Source organism: Nicotiana tomentosiformis, chromosome 1 (genome assembly GCF_000390325.3).
Source record: "Nicotiana tomentosiformis chromosome 1, ASM39032v3, whole genome shotgun sequence".
Taxonomy (NCBI): domain Eukaryota; kingdom Viridiplantae; phylum Streptophyta; class Magnoliopsida; order Solanales; family Solanaceae; genus Nicotiana; species Nicotiana tomentosiformis.
In genome coordinates this window covers 39,876,212-39,902,393 of record NC_090812.1, presented here as the reverse complement: position 1 = coordinate 39,902,393, position 26,182 = coordinate 39,876,212, and the positions used below count along the sequence as shown (strand labels likewise).

At 38.1% G+C, this 26,182-nt stretch overlaps 1 protein-coding gene across 1 annotated transcript; it reads right to left on the bottom strand.

Annotated features, from left to right (window-relative positions):
* Positions 1-511: 511 nt before the first annotated feature.
* Positions 512-25,352, bottom strand: LOC104088084 (probable manganese-transporting ATPase PDR2). The gene is made up of 21 exons (XM_009592703.3): positions 24,845-25,352; positions 23,342-23,431; positions 22,634-22,836; positions 21,615-21,687; positions 21,333-21,505; positions 21,046-21,217; positions 20,074-20,178; positions 19,852-19,962; positions 19,647-19,733; positions 19,297-19,479; positions 13,856-13,906; positions 13,649-13,774; positions 12,693-12,772; positions 11,552-11,660; positions 8,453-8,581; positions 6,607-6,672; positions 6,438-6,509; positions 3,923-4,074; positions 3,267-3,378; positions 3,061-3,177; positions 512-1,985 (listed from the first exon to the last, which is right to left on the bottom strand). Exons 1-21 carry the CDS (start codon positions 25,091-25,093, stop codon positions 912-914), a joined length of 3,534 nt encoding a protein of 1,177 aa, XP_009590998.1. The 5' UTR covers positions 25,094-25,352; the 3' UTR covers positions 512-911.
* Positions 25,353-26,182: the final 830 nt, after the last annotated feature.

The following is a 26,182-nucleotide window of genomic DNA, read 5'->3' as shown; positions in this document are numbered from 1 at the left end:
TTTTAAATATCAAATATCATACCTAATACCAATATATTTTAAAAACTTAAACCAAATACCGCTATACTGAATACCATATACCAAAATTTTCGGTTTCGGAAAGGAAGTGAGGGCACTCATACGAATCGAATATCTGAAATTACTATAACTACTAGTACGGTAATTCAGTATTTCCCATATTATTCACAACCCTACTTGGACAAAATGATTTTCTAATGTATTTTACGCAAAACCAGCATTTTTTATAAGATTGATTTCTTTCTAAATTGAGAATTATGTTGAAGTGTGATACACTAATAAAGTAATTTATCTCTCTTGGTGTCTTCTTAAGACAACTTGTAAATGTTGAATTAACCGAACGTTTTTCAACGCAAAAGATGGCAGCTAAAGCCTCCTCAGTGAAAACACAACAAACATCTGTTCCTAAACGCTTCTGTTAGAGACTCAATTTTTAAACATTAATCTAGTAAGCAGCTTCAACGTTTGAGAGCCAACATGAGAGGAGACGGCATTATTGACCTGAGAAAGAAAAATAGTAACATTTCTTTATGATCCTGACAAAATGTCTTGAGACAGAATGTGTTGTATCTATTCCAATACACTAGTACAATCGAAGAAAAACGAAGTTCAGCTGTTTTCCTTTCTGTTGGAAGTAGCCATAAATAAAGCAACAGTTCTGTCTAGTTTTTGTATAAAAAGACGGGGGAAAAAGTGAGCTGCTGCGGTATGCCCCCTATCCTTGGGGTCTTCATGAATGGAGATGACAAAATCCAGCAAAATTTTAGTCATGATCTTTCAGTACAATAATATACCATCCAGCAGGCCGTGATAGCTGTATTGCCAATAAAATGAAGTTGCTGAACACCAGCCGGATCCAAATCTCTGCCGTTCAAAACTGATACAACTAAGAACTAATTGCGCTTCTTTTCTAAATTTGCTGCAAGACGACGTTGCCTTTGCTTCCAGGCAGGCATCTTACCAGGGAAAGCCCACCTCAATGACTTCTCCCAGGCATAGCAGACCAAAAATGTCAGGAATGCCCAAAGCAGCAGCTTATCTCTCAAACCTCTTGGCATAGGAACTAACTTCAACCAGTCATTTAAGTCCCTAAACAAATCAGAGGTGATAGCTGTGAAGAAGCCCACAGCAGCCAAAAGGGCGTATAAGAATGGCTTGTTTTCGGGTATGCTTTGGTTGAAGGGGTGGCCCATGTAGTTCACAGCAAAGGTTGCTACCTGTAGCATCAACCCCACCATGTATGAAACTGTATTGACAAGGTTTGGATGAAAATTGGAGTCTGGCTCAATGCACTCATCAGGCATGTACTTGCTAGCCTCGTTAACAGAAGAAATTAAGAAAAGCAGATGGATAGCAAATTGTCCCAGGAGGGAGAGCAAGACATAGGCGCAGAAAATATTGGGATGAGGTCGTTCGGCTGAGAGGGTTGGAAGGGGCCGAGCATGTGAGATAAATAGAAAGAAGGCTGCTGTGAAGACCCCACTGATTGTAGCCTGAACATCACCTAACTTGACACCATCTAAGTACATTACACTCAGGACATAGGCAGTAGCAAGGCAGTTAAGTCCAAGAATCTTAAACATCTGCAGAGTGGTTACTAGGGTACTACGACCTTGACGGATGATGTCAGTGGTAGGGCACACTGAAGCATGCTTTGCAGTGAATGGCGATGCCATCGAGGCATCCCCAAGTTTCACAATTGGTGCCTGACCATCACCTCCTCCCTCATTAAGCTCATCCATAAGTTTCTTGAGCTTCTGCTTCTGCATCTCTGCAGGTGTAAGATGGCGATTAGTGGCTTGGCTGCTGGTAGCTCTACTTTTTGAAGTGCCTTCTCCATTTTCTGTAGCAGGTTTAAGTTTCTTCGCCTTGGCAGGTTTTGTAGTATCATTCTTAGACGATCCATCAGATGATTTTTCCTTCTTAGGGGGAGGTATTGCATTAAGAAGAGCTACTCCCACATGTGCCTGAAAGAAGCAAATCCCACGAGTCTCAAAATATCGGAAAAAGTATTCACACAAAAAAAAGGAGGAAGAAGGATATTGCAATAAAGAAAAACCATAAAGCAGGCCAAACAGCAATGCTTAAAAAAAGTGCAATAAACTGCATCTCCTTCTTAGTATAACTTATGTTGGGACAGTGAAGATTGACGGAAGAAGCATAATACAGTACAGCAAAACCACAAAGCAGGCAAGAAGCAATGCCTAAAAAAAGTGCAGTAAACAGCATCTCCTTCCTAGTATAGCTTAAGTCGGACAGTGAAGATTTCTAGTTAAACCCCTTCAGATGAGATGCAAGGGACAGAAAGTGAGGGGAAAAGAGGGGCAGAGAGGAGAGCTCAGACCATAGACAGTACCTGCTCACACAAAATACCATCATTACAAAGGAATTAACAGCAAATGCACTTATAAACTACACATGATCAATCTTTTATTTATGTATCACGAAGTAGCTAGGCTATGGCAGATCACACCTTTTATAACATGGGCAGACGAACACTTCATTTTTCTAGATGTGCTCATGTCAAACAAGTGTTACATTAAGTATGGGTACTCCATGTGGATCTTTCAAGATACACAAAACTTGCTGAAAAACTTGGATGCACACCTAAAGGATAATTACCAACACCATACCAGCTTGTACCTAAGCATAAGATAAATGGGGCTCTTTTCCTGCCATGGATCAAGGTGCTAAAGTAGCCTCCAATATGTTTAAATTTTTCATTTTCTGAAGAGTCTAACAGAATTTCCACAGGTTACTGCACCCATTTGAAAACAACAACAACAACCCAGTATAATCCCACTAGTGGGGTCTGGGAAGGGTAGTTTGTACGCAGACCTTACCCCTACCCTGGGGTAGAGAGGTTATTTCCGATAGACCCTCGGCTCCCTCCCTCCAAGAACTCCCCACCTTGCTCTTGGGGTGACTCGAACTCACAACCTCTTGGTTGGAAGTGGAGGGTGCTCACCACTAGAGCAACCCACTCGTGTCAACCCATTTGAAAACAAAAACAAATTTATTAAAGTAAAAACGATGTAATACCTGCTTTAGAGCTCCAACATCATTAGTCCCATCACCACACATCAACGTCATCCTTCCCACTGACTTAAAGGTGGTTAATATAAGTTCTTTTTGCTCAGGGGCAACTCTTGCAAATACCTGGGTAAAGTGATACCTTTGTCAGGATGCGAGAGAGAGAAAGAGAGAGTGTGTGTGTTTTAGAGAGAGATCAATCACATATTTCCAACCTTCACATAAGGAACAACTTTGGGGACAGCAGATGTCTGCTGCAACATCTCAATGCACTCGCCTCCAATACAGAGATCGTAAGCTTCTGATAAAGCTTCAACTTCATTCTCACTACAAATTTATATGACAAGATTATGAAAAGCTGAAAAAGAATATGATTGAGCAATGTTTTGTTTATGGCACAGAAAACCTCAGTAACTCATCTTAATCTATGTAGAATTTAGTACTAAGCACAGACGGGTAAAAAAATACAATCAGGTCACCTATAAGGTAAACATGAATTAGTAATGTGGTCAAAATAGTAACTTACCTGCTATAAATGGTTAGACTACAAAGATTGTGTAAAAAATCTTTACAATTTCAGAGTAAAAAGTTAAATCCATTTACATGAAGAATATAACTCAATATATTTACTACTCTGGCAAATCCATTTTGTTATTTTTTTTCTTTTTTTTTAAGCTATTTCTTCAATAGAAGGAAACGCAAAATAATGTTTGAGATCAATAATGCAGATTTCCAATCTTGTTAGTACGGCAACAAAGAATATAAAGCAATTGTGGACGGCTCTAACCGGCAAAATCTTCAACAAATATAAATTACAGGTTAAACTGTATAAAAGCAGAGTGCAATACTGCATCAAACAGTCGTTTTCTACCTGTAGCTGACTATCTCTGTCTCATCAGGAGAAACCCAGTCATATCCTTGTTTGTTTTTTGTACGTCCCAGAATCAGTGCTGGTTTTGAGATAATGTGTACTTGTTGAGCCACGTGGCAAGCTGTCAAAGCTTGATCACCAGTAATCATGACCTATCAAACCAAGGTTATAGATGAGTACTTGAAGCATGAAAGTGATAAGACCACATATCTAAATAAACATCAAATTGTATAGTCTAATGTCTGTTATGTGTCTTTCGCAATACTTCGAACCTTATTCGAGAGCTTTGACTTTTTTATGAACAACTCTATTCAATATGAGCTACTTGAGACATCTGCATCATGGTTGATATTTTTTTAACGTGGGATGTTCTTGTGATACACGATCTTCATTTGCTGATAGTTTTTGTGTTTATATATCCCATTGATACACAATGAGACTCCCACTTTCCCTAATTATATGACACTCTTTCCTTTTTGGGACATTTCAAGATATTAAATTTTTTGCATTTTAAAACAACTTTAACAACTTTTAAGAATTCACCTTATTGAGTTATTCTAATTTATAATTTGATGTGATGATTTCTCTATCAAACTAATTTTTAAACCATTTAAAATTTTCTTCCACTATCACTAATATAATACTTAAATCAAATTAACATTAAACTATGTTCATTCAAACGACATTATATAAAATCGACCAAAGAGAGTAATATCTGAGTTTTGCCTCATTCTTTACTCAAGTACAAATCATAATTAAACCACAACATTGAACCTACTTATTTTAGTATGAATTGACAAATAACATAACAAACCCCTTATCTTGCTATGACTATAAAGCGCCACTTAAATACTCATGTTAACAAAAAGACGTCCTTAAACTTCTTGCTATGACTATAAAGAGCCTCTTAAATACTCATGTTAACAAAAAGACGTCCTTAAACTTTCTAAACTAAACAACTTTCATCCTAACCCAACATCTGTCAAAAAACCAAGCACCTGTTCCTGTTACATCAAAAGTGAATTCCTAGCAACTGGCACCAGAATATTGGGGATGGAGAACAGAGAGAAGATCTTCCAGAGAAAGCGCGAAGCTTACTGCATGTCTCCTTGGACTGTTTCACGGCACCAAACGCATTGTTCTCCCATAATACTACCATCCCAAGGAGAACCGCAGCTCTTCCTTCAATTGTGACATTCCCCACTATTTATTCCTCGTCATTAGATGCTCACTTATTGGAAAGTTTGGATTTCGAAGTGTGAAAATAGTATTTTGGTTATATTTACAATCCGCAACGATTTGATTGTTTACCCCTTTGTTTCATTAAAGGCTAGAATTGCTGCCATCTCAAAAACCATTTAAAGTTAGAATCAGGAATTTTTTAAGAAATGTAGTTCCTTCACTCTCTGAAGAAATAGGTACAAGGAGAACCTTCCAGATTTTGCAGGGAAGAAAGACGTATCAATTTCTGCATTTTCAAAAATGGCTATCAGCAAGAGAACAAGAGTCATGAAGCCACTTGAGGACATTCAGTTCTACCCAACTTCAACGAAGTCTATACTTGCTTATGGAAACATATTCCTGTTGTTTTTTCCTTCCCTTTTTTTTTTTTTTTTGGGGGGGGGGGGGGGGGGGGAGGGATGTATCTGTCTATAGCCAAAGTAGAAGAGAAGAAAATGAGATTAGTGCTGCATATACTCTGGGAAGTTTATGATGAAACATGGGGAGGTATAGGGTTTTCTAGGGGGCATTAGCTTTGGACAAAAGTTGTTATGTTTGATATTTTTAAGGATGTTTGTTTTTAATTATCAAAAAAAGCTTAAGGATGTTTCTTTTAAGATGAGTAGTCGAGGGATGTAGTTGAATTTATGAAACATAGGGGCTGATTTGGTGTTAAGAATTCAGCTAGAATAGGATAAGAAACAATTTAAGATGAATAAATAAAGACCAAAGGAGCCTCTACATTTAATCATTTAATCTAAAATACCTACATGGAAGACAGGGAGCTAATATTGTGTGTTCTCTCAACCTTGCTGTCCTGGAAGGAAATTAATTTCCAAAATATTCTAAAACCACTTCAATTGATGGCTCAGAAGGCTGTTATATGACATCTGGCACATTATCGCACTTAGATTGTCAAAGTTGCCACGAAAAGGTTTCATTAAAAGGAAGATGGCTCTCATTCTCGGAAGTACAGGCTTGAACAAGCCAAATTAGGTGTTTCTATTCAAAGAGTCACGTCATGAGAATATTATGTCCCTCTAGCTCTTTGTAACTGATTCCCTGCCTAAGAAAACTTCTAAGAAGTGGCACCTTGAGAGACTTCAAAACATAATGTGCCAAAGACAAATTGCCTGACTAGGAAAACAAAGACCATGAATATAATTTCTGCAATTTTAGTTTCTGATAAGTTTCATGAAGCTTTACGCAATTGGTTAACGCCTACAAACAGTAAGTGGCTGAGAACACAAGAAACAAAGCAAGTAAATGAAAAAATAAACCAAACCACACCTACCAAGTCATGAGATGATTGTTTTAATTCAGTCAAGACAGTGGCCGAGTCTCCTCTGATGGGGCAATTGAACACCTACATATCATCACGAAGTAATACCAAACATGTTCGGGTACAATTTTCCTGGTGTGAACATCAGATCCATTATAACACAAGGAAAATTGAGCTTTACCGCAAAACCAGCAAAAGTAAGCCCACTTTCCACCATATCTCTCTCCAGGCTTCTGGCTTCACTAACCTTCACCAAATTGAAAATCGAGAAAACTTCAAAAAAATTGGAAAAGAAATAGAAAAAATAAGGATTGAAAACTGGATACCATGTAAAAAGCAAACAACCGACAGGAAAAAATCGTTTGCTCCGAAAAAGGAGAGAAAGAGAGAGAGAGAGAGAGAGAGAGAGAGAGAGAGAGAGAGAGAGAGAGAGAGAGAGAGAGACTGTGAAGAACATTCACAGTTCAACAAGATCAGAGCAACATCAGTAACTATGATTTGGTGCATCATCCAGTTAGATAATTGAAATATCCAATTCTCAGACATGTATCTACATTACTATTCAAATGTAATTTGTTGTTATCTTTTTTCCTTGGTAAGTACAATATTTTTTTAAGAAAGTATCATTGATGAATAAAATAGCACTAAGAAAGTGCTGTGATTACATCCAACAGTTGCAAAAGAATGTCTACCCAGTCCATCTAAGCAGATTTTCTATGAACTGTACAAGGATTCAGCATCTTCAACTAATTCTGATTTACAACTCAAATATCTTCTGTTCCTTTTTTTCCAAATACACAACCAGATTGCTGCAGGGACCCTTGGTAACTATAATTTATAAGCAGATTTTGCTAATCCTTGAAACTTTACGGAAGTATAATAAAACATTTTGACCCCACATTCAGATAATTAGATACATTTCAGGAACACAAGGCTTCAGTTTAGAAATAATACAGCTAAGCATATCCAGTACATTTTAAAGTGGCCCCTGAAAGAATATTTAATCACATAGAACCTGAGTCTTAACAGTATCTCAGACAAACAAAAAATGATAGCTATTTGGTGTGTGGAATACAGCAATAGAATATTTTTAAGAACTGGGGGAAAAATTTTGAACTTGGGCACGATAAATATATCTAAGAAAGTTTGTGTTCATTATATGTTAAATAGAACCGCTATCTTTGGGAACAAAAACAAGACATATAACACATTCGATAATTCTACAAACTTCAAAACTTATAAATACGAAGTGATGTCACACCTAACCTCATAATTGAACAATAGAAGATATTATCTAAAAGCATTAGATAATAGGATCACAGCAACGAGTCCCAACTTAATCAAATGTAAGTAAATTTTATTAAATAAAAATAAGCACATCTCCTTTCCAAAAATTGAATTTAACCCCCAAACATATCTAATTCGAGACCTCTAACACATCCAATTTCCAGAAACTTGTATCCCAAAATAAGGATGCTCGTATACAGAAAAATAAAAAAAAAATGATGCACTTTTAGATAATTCTTGTGATGTTTCCTGACATTTTTGGGTCAATAATGTATTGACAACTACCTACAAAGTTCAAAAAGATTTTTTATGATTTTGCTCTTTTGCGTATTGTATTATGCTAGACTAGATAGTGTAAAGTACATGAAACAGGGAAATTAACTATTCCTCTAGTTAATGATGCACTTTTAGATACTGTACAGGTACCGTATCCCAAGCATATCCCTGCCATATATTGAATATCATACTTGGGACCAAATCATAGTATAAAATCTAGTACCCGTGCTTCATACCCATGAATGAACTTTTTGCCATATATGTGATACTAAACAAATAAAATCATCCCCGCTCCCTCTGCCATATATATGTGTTACTAAACAAATAGAGTCATTCCTGCTCCCTCAACTCAGTTCCTAAACAAATAGAGCCATCCTCATTGAATGACAGTAGGAAACAAATATGGCTTGCACAGCACTAGGAGACATCTTAGAGAAAATATTTGCCCATGGAGGGGTTCTTACTGTCATGTCTGGCAGAGACTTGAAAGCCAGAGCCAATACACGTGATCCTTGACGGGTGTATTTCTTGTAGGTTGGCACGTAGGATGGTGGGACATCAATGAGTCTTTCCTGAATTGTCTCTGGTGCACCCTGGAAATATTTAGTAAAAAAGAAATTGATTTCATAGCAAGTAGGAAATTAAACAATTAAATGTACAATGGAAACCAAAAAATGTGCTTGACTGAACCAAAATAATTTGTATTTGAGGACTGAACTGTTTGCAAACACATATACTTTAGCTTAAAAATAATCAGGCCAACCAACAAACACAAAAAGAGTTGCTAAGAAACAAAAAGATATACAACAACAACAACAATAACAACAAAAACAACAAAAAACCCAGTATAATCCCACAAGTGGAATCTGGGGATGGTAGTGTGTACGCAGACCTTATCTCTACCTTGTGACGGTAGAGAGGTTGTTTCCGATAGACCCTCGGCTCAATGAAAGGTGAATAAAGGATATATATATATCCTGTTTTTGCACCGGCACCTCAATCTGCATCCTCATGTGATGCAAAACACACTAAATCATAAGGACGTGTCAGAGAACTATGCGCACACGGTACTCTTCAACTGAACCAAAGAGCTTCCAACAACAATTCAACCATCACCAGAAAATACTTTTGACAGAAACATCGAACTTTCTTTATCAATTGACAAGAAGAACAAACTTACAAAAAGTTTTACCATATCATCGTCATCAAGAACAACAAGTCAAAGGGCATCCTTCTACGGTTCCTTCCCTATTAAACAGCTCATGTAGTACACGAAGAATTTAATGCCTCCACTTGGACCAACTGACCCAACTCACCCCAATCTCAGCCATTTGTTCTCTTGCTTCATCAAATCGGTTGTTCACCAATCAATCTTAGTTTACTAAAAGCAATAAATGCCAACCCTCCAATGAGCATTTTCAGTATAGTTCATTTTCTCCTAATGTCTGTTCTCCAACTATAGATGTAAAGTAACCCCAACAACTTAATCCATACATAACTAGGTGTAAAATTTCCTCAGTACAAGCAATAGCTGAGGAAATTGCCTGCCCCCCCCCCCCCCCATATGCTGAATTTCTGAGAAATGTTTGATCTCTAGTTCTAATTATGATGTTTTTTCATCTTCGACAGTTTGCCAGATCCTCCTATGCTAGTCCAAGGATAATGCAAATTCACCAAAGAATATGTCTCTATCATGATTTTGCTGACTAAGTTCCTCTTTCGTTTGATAAGCTCAAACCAGTGCAAGCTTTCATCGTTTTAATCCACTATTTGTCTTCTGTTGGGCAACTATCATTGTTCTTCTCTCAATCTTTTGGATCAATTTCCCCTTCCCTTCGTCAAATAATGCAGGCCTAAGTTTCAAAGGAAATTGCTTTACCAAAAAACAAAACAGTTACTAAGAAAATCCATCCCAAAACAACAATCTCTCGACAAGAGAACTCGAAGATTCATCTATCATGGTGGTAGGGGTTGGGTCTAAACTGCCAGAGAGTTAACCAAGCAGAGAGCAGGATACTTTCCGGTATCTGTTCATAGGTTTGAGAGTCTATAAATAGCATAATTAGCTTCTCATCAATGGGGCTTCAGTTAATACAGAACCTCCCAAAAGAAATAGACTTTCTTCAGATTGAGTAATACAATTCCAATAGTTTATCTTATCCGTTTCTCCTACTCATCAGATTTGGCCAGAGTCTTCCAGCCCCAAACAGCGCACATAATCATCTTTTTCATCCTCTTAATCCTTGAACAACATATGATGAACCATCATAAGGGCTAAGCAAAGATATCTATAACTATTTCAGGCATATATCTGCAATAAGTTGTATTCAAGAAGACCACATATTTACTACATCAACTCGGAGAGATGCCCCTCGTACATTCAGCTAAGTCTGCACACAAGCACGGGCAGACAGAGAGGAGGGACATTTGATAAAAACATGTCCTGAGAGTTTAAAAAGACAAGCTCACAGATAAGCAGCCAGTAGGCAGGATAACACATGGCTTCCTCAGCTCAGAAGGAATATACAAGATTGGGAGGCAGAAGAGCTTCAGGAATTACTTGCTACATTGGCAGGGGTGGTGGTCAATCCTCAAGAGAGGGACAAACTGATATTGGGGAAGTTCAAAAGAAGGCGTATATACTGTAAGGGAAGGCTACTACCAGCTATGCTCAAACAAAGACTTAATTGATAAATGGCCATGGAAACTCATCCGGAAGACTACATTACCTCCCAAGGTGAAGTGCTATTGTTGGACTGCCCTCTATGAAGCATGCTTAACCCATATCTATCTAGGAGATGCATTCCGACTGTGAATAGGTGTTACATGTGCCAGATGAAATTAGAGAGTGTCAGCCACCTTCTTGTTCATTGTGCAGTTGCAGCAGACATATGGAATATGTTCCTCTCCAGCTTTGGTCTTGCCTGGGTCATGCCTTACAGTGTGAAGGATGCCTATCAGAGCTGGTGCTCTAGGAGAGTTGGGAAGTCCATCAAGAATGTCTGGATTATGGTGCCTGCTTGTATTTTTTGGTCCATTTGGAATTAAAGAAATCAAAGATGTTTTGATGGTTTCTCAACTCCTAATCATGCTCTTAAAGCTAAGTGTTTGTTGAGCCTTTTCAGCTGGCTTAGTAAGGCCCCTGTTTTTAGCTATGAACAATTTTTGGACTGCATCTGCTCTCTAGTTCTAGTGTAATATGTTATATAGGAGCAGATGTTTATCTTTACTTCTTGTGATTTTTTGCTGCATCTTACGTTTTTTGAATGAAACTACTTTACTTCATCAAAAAAAGTAAAGTATCCACTCCTTATTTACCAATGAAGAAGCCAGCCAGTTATACACCAAAATGGTTTTAGAGGAATCATCTCTTTTCATGGACTGAAATAAGTAATGAGCAGTATAAAGTATAAACAAATGTGTAATGTTATCAAAAAAGAATACTAAGAAACAAGCATTTTACGAATTTGACTATACCAGAAGTACTTCTAAATCTTATCTGCTATACGCTTGACCTCATTCAACCATACAAAGCTAGCTAGATAAGGACCTAGGCATCAAACCTTGACAAAAGCAAAAAATTGCTCCTGAACACGAACAACTACAGCCATTCTTTTCAAGTGAGATGCAAAATGATGTCGCTGCACAATCTGAACAGCATCACCTCCACCCCTGCAGTGTCCAGTATTAAGAGGGGGAAAACAAATGTTAACAAGAACAAGATTGACAACTGTTTATTTTTTAAATAAATAAAAGATGGACAACTGTTTTTATTTTAAACGAAGTCCAAGGAGGAATGAAATCTAAAAAAAATCAAATTCGCTGCACATACGTAATAAGCAAGCTAGTGGGATTTCACTGGGTCGTTGTTGTTGGTGTTGTTATACGTAAATAAGCAAACTATAATTTTCTATTAAGCCATTTTTATCAAGATTCTTTCTCCACATTATTCAAACAGCGTTAGATGAATAAAGAGTGAAAAACATGACATTGAATCCAAGAAAGACACTTGGCTTTGTGCAAATAAGGATGGTGAGGCATGGTGGCAATCAAATTATTATGCTCATGACCATCAGTCAAAGAAATCAAAAAAAAAAAAAAAAAAAAAAGGTGAAATGCATGAGCACAACAGCTTATGGTCCTAAGGAGTTATCAATCCAGCTAAACTGATTCTAACATTAACATAACAAATGAAGTCTTCAATATCACAAACAAAGGTGAAATGCATTGGAGCTAGTATCATTGTCAATGATTTGACGAATATAAACTTTTGAGTTGATTTGGTTCCAATACAGAAACGGAGACCATTTACTTTTTGGAAAGGTTACGGTTACCTCAGAATTGTGAAAACAAAAGAATAATGTGGAACTAATAGAGGTAGTGTATTAAAAACTACCAGGCAATGGAAGTTGGATTCTCCGACTATATATTTCGTCATGGAAAATTAAAACAATAAGAAAAATTCTTCAAACTCATTCACCTTCTTCTACCAAAATAAGTCAAATATTAACTTATAGACTTGCGTAATTGTTTATCCCTTTACATAAGAACTCTTAACTTGGAAAATCAAAATATAATACATGGGCAAAAATGGACAAGCAAAGAAAGGAATAACTGCGGCAACAAGGATCAACAGTAGACATTTGAGGCCAGAACTACTCTCTTTTAATAGCAGTAAGAAAATGACATCCGGGCAAAGCTTACTTTTTTGGCATGGCTTTTTCATCTGATTTATATCCCCAATCAATCCCTTTAAGGGCGGCCTTCTCAAGAGGATCACCCACCTACAAGGAAAAAGGACGTTGGTAACAGAGAAAGGCGTAAAAGTCTCAATGATAAAGCTTAAACCCACAGTTCCAGCAACAAATAAGGTCGTTTGCTTATATGGTGCTGCAACAATAAAAGCAACAAGTGGCCAACGCAACAGCAATGGTCATCAAAGTGAGGATGTTTCTAATGCTAATATTGAGGGCATATAAACACCAAATAAAACCCCAGCACCAAGCCTTGTGAAGGTAGAGAGGTTGTTTCCGATAGACCCTTGGCTCAACGAAAGCAAAATCAAAGCAGTTTTGAAAAAGATATATGGTAGTGGAGAAGCAAAAAGAAAGCAGTAACAACCCAGCACCAAGCAAATGAAAGATTTATTTCACTTTTTCCTTCCTTCTGACAAAATTACACTAAACTATGGGGGATGCAAATCATATACAGTAGTGAATATTGTATATCAAAAACAAAAGAAAAAACAGGATTCAATTATTTCTTCTTTTTAATAGGTAAACAAAACCTTATTATATCTGAACACCACAGTCAATGTCGTTACAAAATATTATTTCCCTGAGAAAAATTCTAAGTTTTATACCCACTTTTTAAGAAAATCAATAATTGAATAGAGAAAACCTCATCAAATGGCTAATATAAAATACATGAAAGAGGTCAAAACAAAAAGTGTTATCTCAGTGACTATTATATCAAAGCAAATGACATACAACATAAGCAAACATATGTGACACATGTAGGTTAGACACCAGTGGCCTACCCCTCTTCACCAACCAAAAGGAAGAAGTAGTGAAGAAACAAAATCGACGTCGTTCTTACTTTGGTAGACCAAATAATATAGTATAGGTTCAGGGACAAAACTATGAAGCAAAATTAGTTACCAGCTTATTGTCCACAAAAACCAAAGAATGGCAAGAAGCAAGAATTTCCTGCGTACGAGTTGGAACTTTAGTCATTTCTTTTTCTAAGTCCTCACTGTCAGTCAATCCACCAACCCCTGAGAACTCCTGAAAATTGGAAAATCAAAGAAATCAAATTCAAAGGGCTCAGCAACTAAGGTAGCACAGAAGAATATATGACTGCCATACCATGTCATCGGATGTTAAGGTTCCAGTCTTATCGAAACAACAAATATCAACCTGCACAGAGAGAAAAAATGAACGAGTAAAAACCAAAACACAGAAGAAAATTAGAGTCTTTAATCCAAACAAAGTATTGAAAAAAAACATACACTGAACAATCAAAATGCTACTAGTGGATTTCAAAATGCTTAAAACACAAACTTGTGGCCAATGCCGGAATCTCATGTAAGACAAGGAAAGCATGATGAGAAAGAATCTGAGGGGTGGAGCAGCCTAGTACATTATAAATCTCTGGAAATCCTTGCCCAACCAATGAGGGACAAGACATTCTCTAACAACCTCTCACAAGTGTAACCTAGTTCTAGAGTTTATGCGTGGATTGTAGACCTTTTGCATATTTTGTCTTTTTCTAGAAGATTGAAGAGTTCACCTGATGTATATATATATATATATATATAGAGAGAGAGAGAGAGAGGGATTAGCCTCAACGGACTGAAGATTGTGCCTGAAGCAAGAGTGCAGCTCAATAGGCTGAGGATTGGGCCTGGAGTTGTGTGTGAGAGAGAGACACGACTCAACAAGCTAAGAAGAGGACCTGGAGCAAAATTAGTGGCTCGATGGGACGAATTGAGAAAGATGAGAGAAGCCCAGAGCGCTTGACCATGTAAGTTGATAGAGAGAAGCCAAAAGCAATATAGCATGTAGAGAAAAAACAGTTATGAAATATGGGCTTACCACATTTGGCTCTGATACCATGTGAGTGGAAATGAACCTTCGACCTAAGTTAACTGCAAGAGCTAGTTCATAGGTGAGAACTGCCCAAGACCATATAAGAAGACAATAGTCCATATTCCTTCAACTAATGTGGGACATTCTAACACTCCCCTCCACGCCTAGAGTTGGAAATCTGGAGCTTGGACAATATAGCATGCCCAACATTGGTTAAACCAAAAATAGCGCCAGATTCACCATTGTGCTTGGTATCCATGCTCCAGAGGTGTTAGAATGTCTCACATTAGCTGAGGGGATAGGTTGGCTCTTATTTTTTATGGTCTTAGGTAATCCTCACCTCATGAGCAAGATTTTGGAATTAGGCCTAAGGTCTATTTTCTTTACACGCCGGAATGTTGTCATGATCGGTGTTTTTAGAAGAGAAAAGCGGAAAAAAAAGAAAAACAAAATCCATGGGGCTTGAAGGAAAAAGCAAGAAGTGAACAGCACGTTTCTTCTCAATGAGGCGGAAAATTAAAAGTACCAATTCGCATGCGCGCGCGCGCGCGCACACACACATATATATACACATATTTAGTATTTTAATAATCAAGTTCAATTAGAATAATTATTTGAACATCCAATATGCAATAATGTCGATACTAATCCAACCACTCAAAGTTGAGATTCAAAGAATCAAACCATTTCTCATTGGAATCACTTTATGCGTCACTAGTTGAAGCGCATGGCTTTACCAATGAAGTGATGTCTTTTAATAACACAGGTCATGATATTATCCAACCCACTAGGGACCTTAGAACCCATCCTTAACTTTTATTTATTTCTTTAGCCTCTCTTCCTTCATAAGGTAGGGGTAAGGTCTGCGTACACATTACCTTCCCCAGACCCCACATGTGGGATTGCACTGGGTTTGTTGTTGCTGTATCTTTTTTATGACCAGGCAAAAAATCCACCCTTAATTTTTCTCTTGTAAAGGTTGGTCTTGCAGTACCCCCTAAGCAAGTCAAATGAGTATGTTAGTTTACAGATATGTATAGTGTAGTCTTGTCCCACATTGGAAGAGGAGTAATATCTCCTTGTAGTGTATAGCTATAAATAGGGACCTCTTGTATTGTATTTATCATCCAATATCAATAACATATTTTCTCCCGTGCTTTCTCACATGGTATCAGAGCATTAGTGAGAAACCCGTCGTTGTGCATCATTCCAGCTACTTCCGGGAAAACAGACCTCTTCGCCATGTAATTTTCCGGCGACTTAGAAGGTTGTCCGTAAGCAAATCACTTTCTGTTGGTGTTGTGCAAAAACCAACACCACCACAAGACTCTTCAGGCTCCGGCGACCAAACTCCAATCAACCCCACCAGAAAACACACGTCCACACGCCCTCACGCGCTTGGAAAAGAAAAAATTTTCTGGCGAGATCTGACCCATGCGCCGGCGCGTGAGCACTGTTCTGGCCAGATTTTGAAAAAGTTCCGAACAGTAGGATCGCCTGGTAATTCTGATCCTACCCTCACTGGTTTTGTTTCATTTCGACCACTTTGAATTTTTCCGTCAGCTACGGTAGATTCCGACGAGCTACGGTGTTTCCAGCGTCGGTGTTGTCAAAACTTCAGAAAATGGTATCTGGTTTATCTCACTTGCCAGCTCTAGAGTGTGAGTCATGTCAACTCGGTAAGCATACTCGCTCCCATTTCCCTCAGCATCTTGATAATCTAGCAGAGTCACCTTTTACTTTAGTCCATTCAGATGTTTGGGGTCCTAGTCGGGTCAGTTCCACCTTGGGATTCCGCTACTTTGTCAGTTTCATTGATGATTATTCCAGATGCACTTGGATATTTTTGATAAAAAATCGATCTGAGCTGTTTTCTATTTTCTAGACCTTCCACGCTGAAATTCAAAATCAATTTGGGGATTCTATTCGCACATTTCGTAGTGATAATGCCCGAGAGTATTTGTCTTCCCTATTTCAGCAGTTTATGAAATCTCATGGGATTATTCATCAAACATCTTGTCTGTATACATCTCAACAAAATGGGGTAGCTGAAAGAAAGAATAGACATCTTATTGAAACTGCTCGTACCCTACTCATACGATCTCATGCTCCGTTGCGTTTTTGGAGAGCTGCAGTTCTTACATCTTGCTATCTTATTAATTGTATGTCATCTTCAGCTATCCAGAACCAAGTTCCATTCTCTGTCATATTTCCCCAGTTACCTTTGTTCTCTCTTCCACCCCGTATCTTTGGAAGCACTTGTTTTGTCCATAACCTTACTCCAGGAACAGATAAGTTAGCTCCTCGTGCTCTTAAGTGCGTATTTCTGGGTTTCTCGAGAACACAAAAGGGGTATCGATGCTACTCTCCTGACCTCCAGCGGTACCTTATGTCCGCTGATGTTACCTTCTTTGAAACCCAATCATACTTCACAGGTTCAGGTCATCACTTAGATATTTCTTAGGTACTACCAGTTTCATCTTTTGGAGATTCAGTCACTCCAGCTCCACCACCTATAGCTCCAGTTCCACCACCTACAGCTCCAGTTGTAGCTCCACCACCTATAGCTCCAGTTCCTCCACATAATCCAGTTCAACCTTCTGCAGCTCCACCACTTTTGACTTATCATTGTCGTCCACCGCATCAGATTCTGCACCTACTGCGGACTTGTCTCCTCTTAGTCAACCAATTGCACTCCGCAAAGGTGTACGATAACTTAATCCTAATCCCCACTATGTCAGTTTAAGTTATCATCGCCTGTCGTCACCTCATTATGCTTTTATATCTTTTTTGTCCACTGTTTCTATCCCTAAGTCTACAGGTGAGGTATTATCTCATCCAGGATGGCGACATGCTATGATTGACGAGATGTCTGCTTTACATGCGAATGGCACTTGGGAGCTTGTTCCTCTTCCTGCAGGTAAGTCTATTGTTGGTTGTTGTTGGGTTTATGCAGTCAAAGTCGGCCCGGATGGTGAGGTTGATCGGCTTAAGGCTCGTCTTGTTATAAAAGGATATACTCAGATTTTTGGGCTTGATTATAGTGATACTTTCTCTCCCGTGGCTAAAGTAGCATCTGTTCGTCTCTTTTTGTCCATGGTTGTTGTACGTCATTGGCCTCTTTATCAGTTAGACATTAAGAATACTTTTCTCCACGGTAATCTTGAGGAAGAAGTTTATATGGAGCAACCAACTGGTTTTGTTGCTCATGGGGAGTTTAATGGTTGTGTGTGCAGATTGCGCAGGTCACTATATGGTTTGAAACAGTCCCTTCGAGCTTGGTTTGGTAAGTTCAGCACAATTATTCAGGAGTTCGGCATGACTCGTAGTGAGGCTGATCACTCTGTGTTTTATCGGCATTCTGCTCCTAATCTGTGTATTTATCTAGTGGTTTATGTTAATAATATTGTTATTATTGGCAATGATCAAGATGGTATTAATAATCTGAAGCAACATCTCTTTCAGTACTTCCAGACTAAGGATCTGGGCAGATTGAAGTATTTTTTAGGTATTGAGGCCGCTCAGTCTAGCTCAGGCATTGTTATTTCACAGCAGAAGTATGCCTTAGACATTCTTAAGGAGACTGGAATGATGGGTTGCAGACCTATTGACTCTCCTATGGATCCGAATGCTAAGTTTCTGCCTCGACAGGGGGAGCCTCTTAAAGACCCTACGAGATATAGGAGGTTGGTTGGCAAATTGAATTACCTCACAGTGACTAGACCTGACATTTCTTTTCCGGTGAGTGTTGTAAGTCAGTTTATGGATTCTCCCTGTGATAGTCACTGGGATGCAGTTGTTCGCATTTTTCGGTATATAAAGTCAGCTCCAGGCAAAAGATAACTATTCGAGGATCGAGGCCACGAGCAGATTGTCGGGTACACAGATGTTGATTGGGCAGGATCACCTTTTGATAGACGTTCTACGTCTGAATATTGTGTTCTAGTAGGAGGTAACTTGGTCTCGTAGAAGAGCAAGAAACAGAATGTAGTTGCTCGATCTAGCGCCGAAGCCGAATATCGGGTCATGGCTATGGCGACGTGTGAGTTAGTTTGGGTCAAGCAGTTGCTCAAGGAGTTAAAGTTCAGAGAAATCAGCAAGATGGAACTAGTGTGTGATGACCAAGCTGCTCTTCATATTGCGTCAAATCCGGTGTTCCATGAGAGGACTAAACACATTGAGATCGACTGTCACTTTGTCAGAGAAAAAATACTTTCAGGAGATATTGTTACAAAGTTTGTAAAGTCGAATGATCAACTAGCAGATATTTTCACTAAGTCTCTTACTGGTTCTCGTATTAGCTACATGTGTAACAAGGTCGGTACATATGATGTGTATGCACCGGCTTGAAGGGGAGTGTTAGTTTACAGATATGTATAGTGTAGTCTTGTCCCGCATTGGAAGAGGAGTAATATCTCCTTGTAGTGTATAGCTATAAATAGGGACCTCTTGTATTGTATTTATCATCCAATATCAATAACATATTTTCTCTCCTGCTTTCTCACAGAGTACAATCTAAAAGCAGGTGTTTCTCTGGATTTGCATTATGTTGATGAAACACAGAACCACCAACTCCTGCCCAAAACATGAAGAAAAAAATAGAGGAGAGAAAGCGTGCAACCCGATAAGACCCTCAAATTACTCCCTGCCCAAAAGGTTAAGAATTTCAAACAGAGAAAAACTATCAACTATGAATACCGTTAGACAGCAAAACTCACCTTCCCAGCAAATGGAATCCGAAAAGGTTCTGTACAGAATATCCCTCGTCGTGCTAGAGCAATTAAAGATGTATTAACAGCTATTGATAACTCCATTGGCAGCTCGGGAGGGATAACAGAAGTAATTATCAATGAACAACTCAGAAACAGTTTGTATTTACTTCTTGTTGGGTCCTCGAGCCCCTGTAAGAGAGCACATGCCAAAAAGAAGAAGGAAAATAAATTAGAATTCCACAACACAATTTCGTTCCACTCTAGAAGCATGGTCAGTTATTGCAGACCATTGAGTTACTTTCCACAGTGATTTCAAAGAGACAGATAAATGAGGAAACACAGAATCAAGACAGTACCTTTTTAAGAACATAGCCGGCTGCTATTAATGCAAATACGACTAAGAAAAGAATAAAAAGCCCACTTTCCCAGCTGTTAGCAGTAACCTACAAAAAAGTAATATAGATATCATGGTACTTTGAAAATCTAGTGACAGCACCATCTTGTAGAAAACACCAAAAAATATTGCTAATCCTGGGAAGCAGATTGTAGAACAGCATTTACCCTCTCCGTTGAAAATAAAATAGTCCGCATAAGTTTGCCTTGACTTGTTTCAAACCCAGTTCGTAGAACAACAGCCAAGCATCCACCATCAGGGGTCTTCATTGGATAGGTCTACTCATGATGACGACCAAAGGAAGACAAAAAAGGAAAAGGATATAATAAATAGATTAATTCTAGAAGCAACTAAACATTACGAAAAAAGAGTTATCGACCATTGACAACCTTATCGGCCGTATGCTGCAAAATTTTGGTTCCACCGAAAAGTACGTGGGCTTTATCTCGCCTAGCAGACAATGTCTCCCCTGTTCCTCTAGCCATGATTGAAACCTGTACGAATAAAGAGGGAACAATTACAACTAAAAGTTATACACCCAGCATATAAGAAAGGCTTAGAAGCATGAGTGCCGCATGTTGCTTGACGAACTAAGACACCAATCATTCTGCCATCCCCACCCCCTTAAATTCAATAACTGAAAGCTCATAATTTGAAAAGGGCCCTGTGCAGCAATAGCTGCTCCTAGCATCAATTCCTCCTCCTTTTTTGTGACCGAGAAATGCGTCTGAGGCCAACCCTTAGGACCAACCGCAGCCTCCGAACTCGGGGATAATTGGCCCCGGCTTCTACCCTTCTACAGTTAAATACCCAGGCTTAGGTCGCATTGCATAGGGCTCAAACATGTGACCCATGTCACAAGTCCCTCAAACTGTTGCCACTTGAACTAAGCACTAGGGGCGGTCCTAGCGTCGATTTCTAGCTGACACGAAAAGCATTGAACTCTGAGAGAAGGATCGCTACATCAATTAGACAATGGAAGCTGAAAATGTGCAAACGTGGAGGCAAAGCAAGTTCAGCCGAAATCTACAAGTCATTTTCCCAATAGACTGGGAAAACGGGTATAAAGGTGGCATTGTCCCTCACAATCAACTTATCCAAAGAATGATTATCACACCCAAATCTGATTGAAATGTCAATGTCCCTTAACAATGACACAAGAAATACAAAATTTTACTAAAGATGCCCTTTTGATCCTTTGAAAAGTAAATATGAGAAAATTGATGAATGTCGTCTGCAAGAGCAGTTTGTCACCAATAACAGTAACAGCATCTTGTCTAAGAAAAAGAAATAGATCCAGCGCAGCTTTATTTACTTGTAGATAAAAAAACAGCAAACAGAGAACAGAACAGGAAGATTACCTTCCACTGTGGAGTAGATTCGCCTGTCAAAATAGCTTCATTCACAATAGCAGTTCCAGCTAGCAAAAGCATGTCAGCAGGTACGGACTTGTCTTCTCCATTTTGACCAACAGAACGCCCGATAGACACAACATCTCCAGGTAACAATTCAGTGCCAGAGAGTTTCACCCACCTACCATGAACATCTCTTAACACTCAGACAAAGAACATGCATACCTATTGATTTAAGAATTGCAGTAAATGTGAAAAACAATATACTATAGGGAGCAATCCTTGTGTTGACATACTTTCCACAGCGATACACCATCAAGGTCTGGGTGTCAACTCTTACGCGTCTTAATTCAGACAGGGTCTTCAACCGGCTCTTAGCCATTGTTGACTCAAACATAAACAGCATAAAGAGAGTGAACAAACTGTAATACCAGTATTCATCTAAGCACCATAAACCCACACAAAAGACCTGGCATGTAATGAGCACTATTAGAACATATTGAAAGCAGAATACACCATAGGGCAGTGACTGCAGTAGGAAACCAATCAACTGATAAATGATTTCAATCAGAACAAACCTGGAATACAAAGAAAGGCTCCATGACCTGCTCTTTCATTAATTTCTGAAATGTTGGCTGAGGATATTCGAACCTACGAGGTCAGGAAAGCAAAGCACAATTAGTTCATCGAACTTGCATTAGAAATCAACAAGTTGGCAATGGTAACTAAATAAAGAACAATATTAATTTGATTACATTTACCTAATAAAAGAAGGGAAACAAGATAAGCGATCAATTAGAATTAAAATAATTTTTTAATTCTGTCCAAAAAGTTATTACAATTTGTAGTACAATCAGACCTCTCTATAACAGCATCGCTATATAACAACAATTCACTCTAAAAGCCAAGTTTCTTTTGGAACCAATTTGCATGCTATGTTATAATATATGTTCTTTATAACATCATTTCGCTATAACAACCAAAAAAATTTGGAACAAGCGAGGCTGTTATAGAGAGGTCTGACAGTATTGAAGAGTTTGTGAGTCTACTGCCTTAGTGTAGGACTCCAAATAAAATTTACAGCATCAGGCATTTCTTTTCTATAAATTATGAAAAAACTCTTATATTTACATTTCAACAAACAAATATAAGATTAGAATACAAAAGCAAGATTTCCATTCTAAGTAAAACTTATTGTTCAAACATCATAAAATATGACCAGCACCCATTATCGACCTATGCAGATGGCAGCACAGGTTAAAGCAAGACCTGGAGTAGGACCATCCACATAATGAATAGCAGTTAAAGAGACTTCAAATCAGAGAGGATAATGGTTTTTCTGTAAGCTTTAGAAGAACTGGGTTCTCTGTTTCTTTAATGTTTTATTTCACTGTATTTCCTCTTTCTTTCCCTGCCTTATATTTTTTTTCCTTCGCACGCGCGCCGGGGGAAGAGGGGGGGGGGGAGCCAGAGGGGCATTGCAGGAGAACCACATAATGCTGTTGTAAATACTATAAATGATATATGTGAAGAATGCTCGAGAAAGGATAGCATACGGTCTGCCAGGGGAATGGCATAGAAAAGAGGGAAAACTCACACGTTCCGGCCCCACTTCTCAGTTGCAGCAACAATTTTAGCTTCAGTTCCATGGCCAGTATTCTTAAGGTAGTATCCAAATGTCTCTTTTGAAGGATACGAAAGTTTGCTGAAAGTTCCTTTCTCCTTTGAATAGATGTACCGTTGCTTCCTAAAATCAAAATAAATCTCCTCCAGATCCTCAGAGGACGAGGAACCAGCCAACTGCATACACAGAGGAACAGTTTGACACAATGAGGAGATAAAATAAAGAGTCTTTCTTTTTTCTTTTTCCTCTTTGACTGAGAACAGGAAAAACAGTTTGAAGCTTCAAAACTTTGAAGCAGTACAGAGCTTGAGAATACTAGATTTTTCAATGGATCACCACCCTACAAGAGCAGGCTGATTAGGATCTTGCAACAAAGAAAATATCTCCTTTCATAAGTCGGAAATGGAGTACGCCACCATCACAGCCGTAAAGAAAGCAAAAGGTAAAGGAGGCGATAAAAGCTAACATGTTATATAGGGTTCACTTCTTTATCAAAAGAAAAACACAATCTGATAGAGTTTGAGCCTGGCGGTTCAAACTCTTTCTACCTTTTTTTCATTACTTGGCAAGTCATAGTCCAATTAGTCAAGATAAAGCTACCAAAATAAGAAAAAAATACAAAGAATACATCTAACAAACCCTCTCCAAAAAACAAGGAAAAAAAGGATACGGCATATGCACCTTTCGAAAGTGAAGAGGCACGACTTCTTTACTTCCAGAGAACTTAGCTGGAGTGACTTTACAAGAATCTGCTTGATGTATGTCATCCACCTGTCCAGAAAAAAGGATAAAATTAGGTTCATATTTTCACCGAACTCTCTGCAACTCATCTCTGGGGAATCATGATATGCAATAACCAAATAGCACACTACTGTTCCACAAGCCTTGTAGCTCAGCCAGTATCACCCAAGAGTACAAATTCAAAATCCTTGTCGCTCTTAGTGTACCCAAAGAATTAACAAAGAGAACTGGTGAAGTCAAGAAGTCTAGCCCCCTTGAGTAGCAAAAACAACAACAACAACATCATACCCAGTATTATCCCACACCGTGGGGTCTGGGGAGGTTAGTGTGTACGCAGGCCTTACCCCTACCTTGTGAGGCCCCCTTGAGTAGCACAATTACAAATCACTAACACTACATATAATGTAAACCATAAAACTAGCTGTCAGGATTCCAATTGACGAAATAGGGCTCCTAAATTTGGTGTCGAAGCAACAAACAAATGCACTATCTATTAAAAAGAAAAATCTGTTCATAGAGAAGGGACTGCATAGGCCATCTCAAATCTCATTTCAGAATTCTTAACAAGTAGGACGGCATGAATAAGTATAACCATAAGTAACAAATTCATATTCTGAATTTCATAAATGGGGAGATATTTTACTTAAGACACAAGCTACCGATCCCCCTCCCACAAGGATAAAATTGACAAAAGTTGGTAATCAAGTGAAGAAAAATTTAAGCAAACACATGAGTGACTACGGACTCTTACTTTGACATAATTCTTACCATCAATGAGATATCTGACTGAAAACATAAGAACAAAAGGCACTATTGAATTGTGCATGTCCCTAATTCAGCTTCAGCTCTTTTTTTCAATACAAAGTGGCTGGAGGAGAAAGGCAGTTCCACTTTAAGTGATGCATAGAGATGGAACCGTCAGTTGGAAACCAAAGTAATGTGTGGACCCCACGTCTAGGCCACACACATAGATGTAATTACATATGCAGGCTTAAATTGTTCCATACTTCAGTCTCCTATGCAGGCTTAACTTGTAATGTCATTTTGTATTTAGGTCAAGTTTCATCCTTAATAGGTATACTTGTTAAACAATCAACTAGAATATTTTTAAATATTCTAGCTGAAGTTGATTCCCACCTATTTCAAGTTCAGCCCGCCAAAGTGTTGCACTAATTCGCTAAGCCCAATGTAGTAGAAAAAGGTCGTGGCAAATCTGGCGATAAAACAAAATAGTAAAAAGTGGAGATAGTCAAAATTGTTCCCAATTTCTCACTTCTAACTTCAACAACATGATCAAAATTAGACTTTTCCCCATAATTAGTTTTGTTTTTGCTTAAAGATACTTAATTTTACTTTAACTCAGCACCATAAACATTCCCACAGTCCCACAGAGGAGTGTGCCACGAATTGAAGTAGTAACAAGTAAATAAATACTAACAATACCTTGGAATAGTGAACAAAGCGCTTGAAATCAACGGACCAAACAGTGAAAAGGAAGACGAGAACATGAAAGGCAACAAGGGCACCAAGAACTATGAAGCCATCGGCAATGTCTAAACTAGGTACTATAGTTAGGAGCCAAACGCCGTAGAGAATAAAGAAGGGCCAAACATCGAAACGCCAAGACCAGTGTCTCTTCTTCAGCAAATCCACACTCTCCACCACTTTCCCGCCCACTTGGAATCGCGTCATCTCTCAGTTCTCCCTGGACTTTGCTCTCCTCGAATGCGCCGTCGCCGTCAGCCGTCCTAGCGTTTCGTAAGATCTTAACATACACTTGAAAATCTCCGATCTGTTAAAATCGGATTGGGCAGAAAGAGAGGGGTTTCATCGACCGAAGATACTTTATATACTTATATAAATTTAATAGAAAAGGAGAAAGGGAAAACGAGGAGTTGGAATCTTGGAAAGGAAGCGGAGAGATCTTATTAGATTTTGCCACGGCAGGGATGTCAAAAAGTAAGAGGCTGTTTGGCTAACTTAATAATTAGCTTATAAACATTTTTCGGATTATCTAAAACATATATAAATATTATTATCGACACAAATTTGTCAATTAAGATTAAAAAAATAATAATTTCTCTATCATTTTTGGGAATGAAAAGGTTGGTGTTATGCTCATATAAAAAATTAATAAGGAAAAATGTAAAGTCTAAATGACTAATATTTTTTACAGCAAATAATTTAATATAGAACATAGGGGGAGTTGTCATTTGTAAAATAACAACAACAACAACAACAACAATAATAATAATAATAATAATAATAATAATAATAATAATAATAATAATAATAATAAATAACAATTTGTTCATAATATAGTTTGTATTCTATTGTTTCCTCCTTATTGCTTCAAGTTTGTAATTTTACGAATTTGACTCTTAATACTATTATAACCAATTTTGCTATATGCTTGCTATTCTTATCGAAACGAATTTATGTATCATATGAGAGTTGTCAATTTGAAAATAATATTACTTATATGATGAATATGAAAAATATTAAATTGATTCTTGTTAATTAGTTAATTCAAAGTGTCACGGCCCAAACTAACCCCTGTCGTGATGGCGCCTATCGTGGAACTAGACAAACCGACTCATTTCCAAAACAAACCGATATTTTTATTTCAAAGATAATTTCAATGCTATTTAACATTTTAAAAAGATCCTTCGTAAAGGAGTTCAAATCAAAACAAAAGTGCAGAAAAGAAAAGCCCGACATCGGGGTGTCACCAGTCATGAGCATCTACTACCATTTGTCTAATAATATCAAGACTAACAT

Coding starts and splice junctions, on each gene's coding strand:
- LOC104088084 (XM_009592703.3), bottom strand. CDS start 25,093: ATGACGCGATTCCAAGTGGGCGGGAAAGTGGTGGAGAGTGTGGATTTG. Junction 8,582..11,551: donor AATTTTTTGCTTTTGTCAAG/GTTTGATGCCTA, acceptor AAATATTTCCAG/GGTGCACCAGAGACAATTCA. Junction 3,178..3,266: donor AAGTTGTTCCTTATGTGAAG/GTTGGAAATATG, acceptor CACTTTACCCAG/GTATTTGCAAGAGTTGCCCC.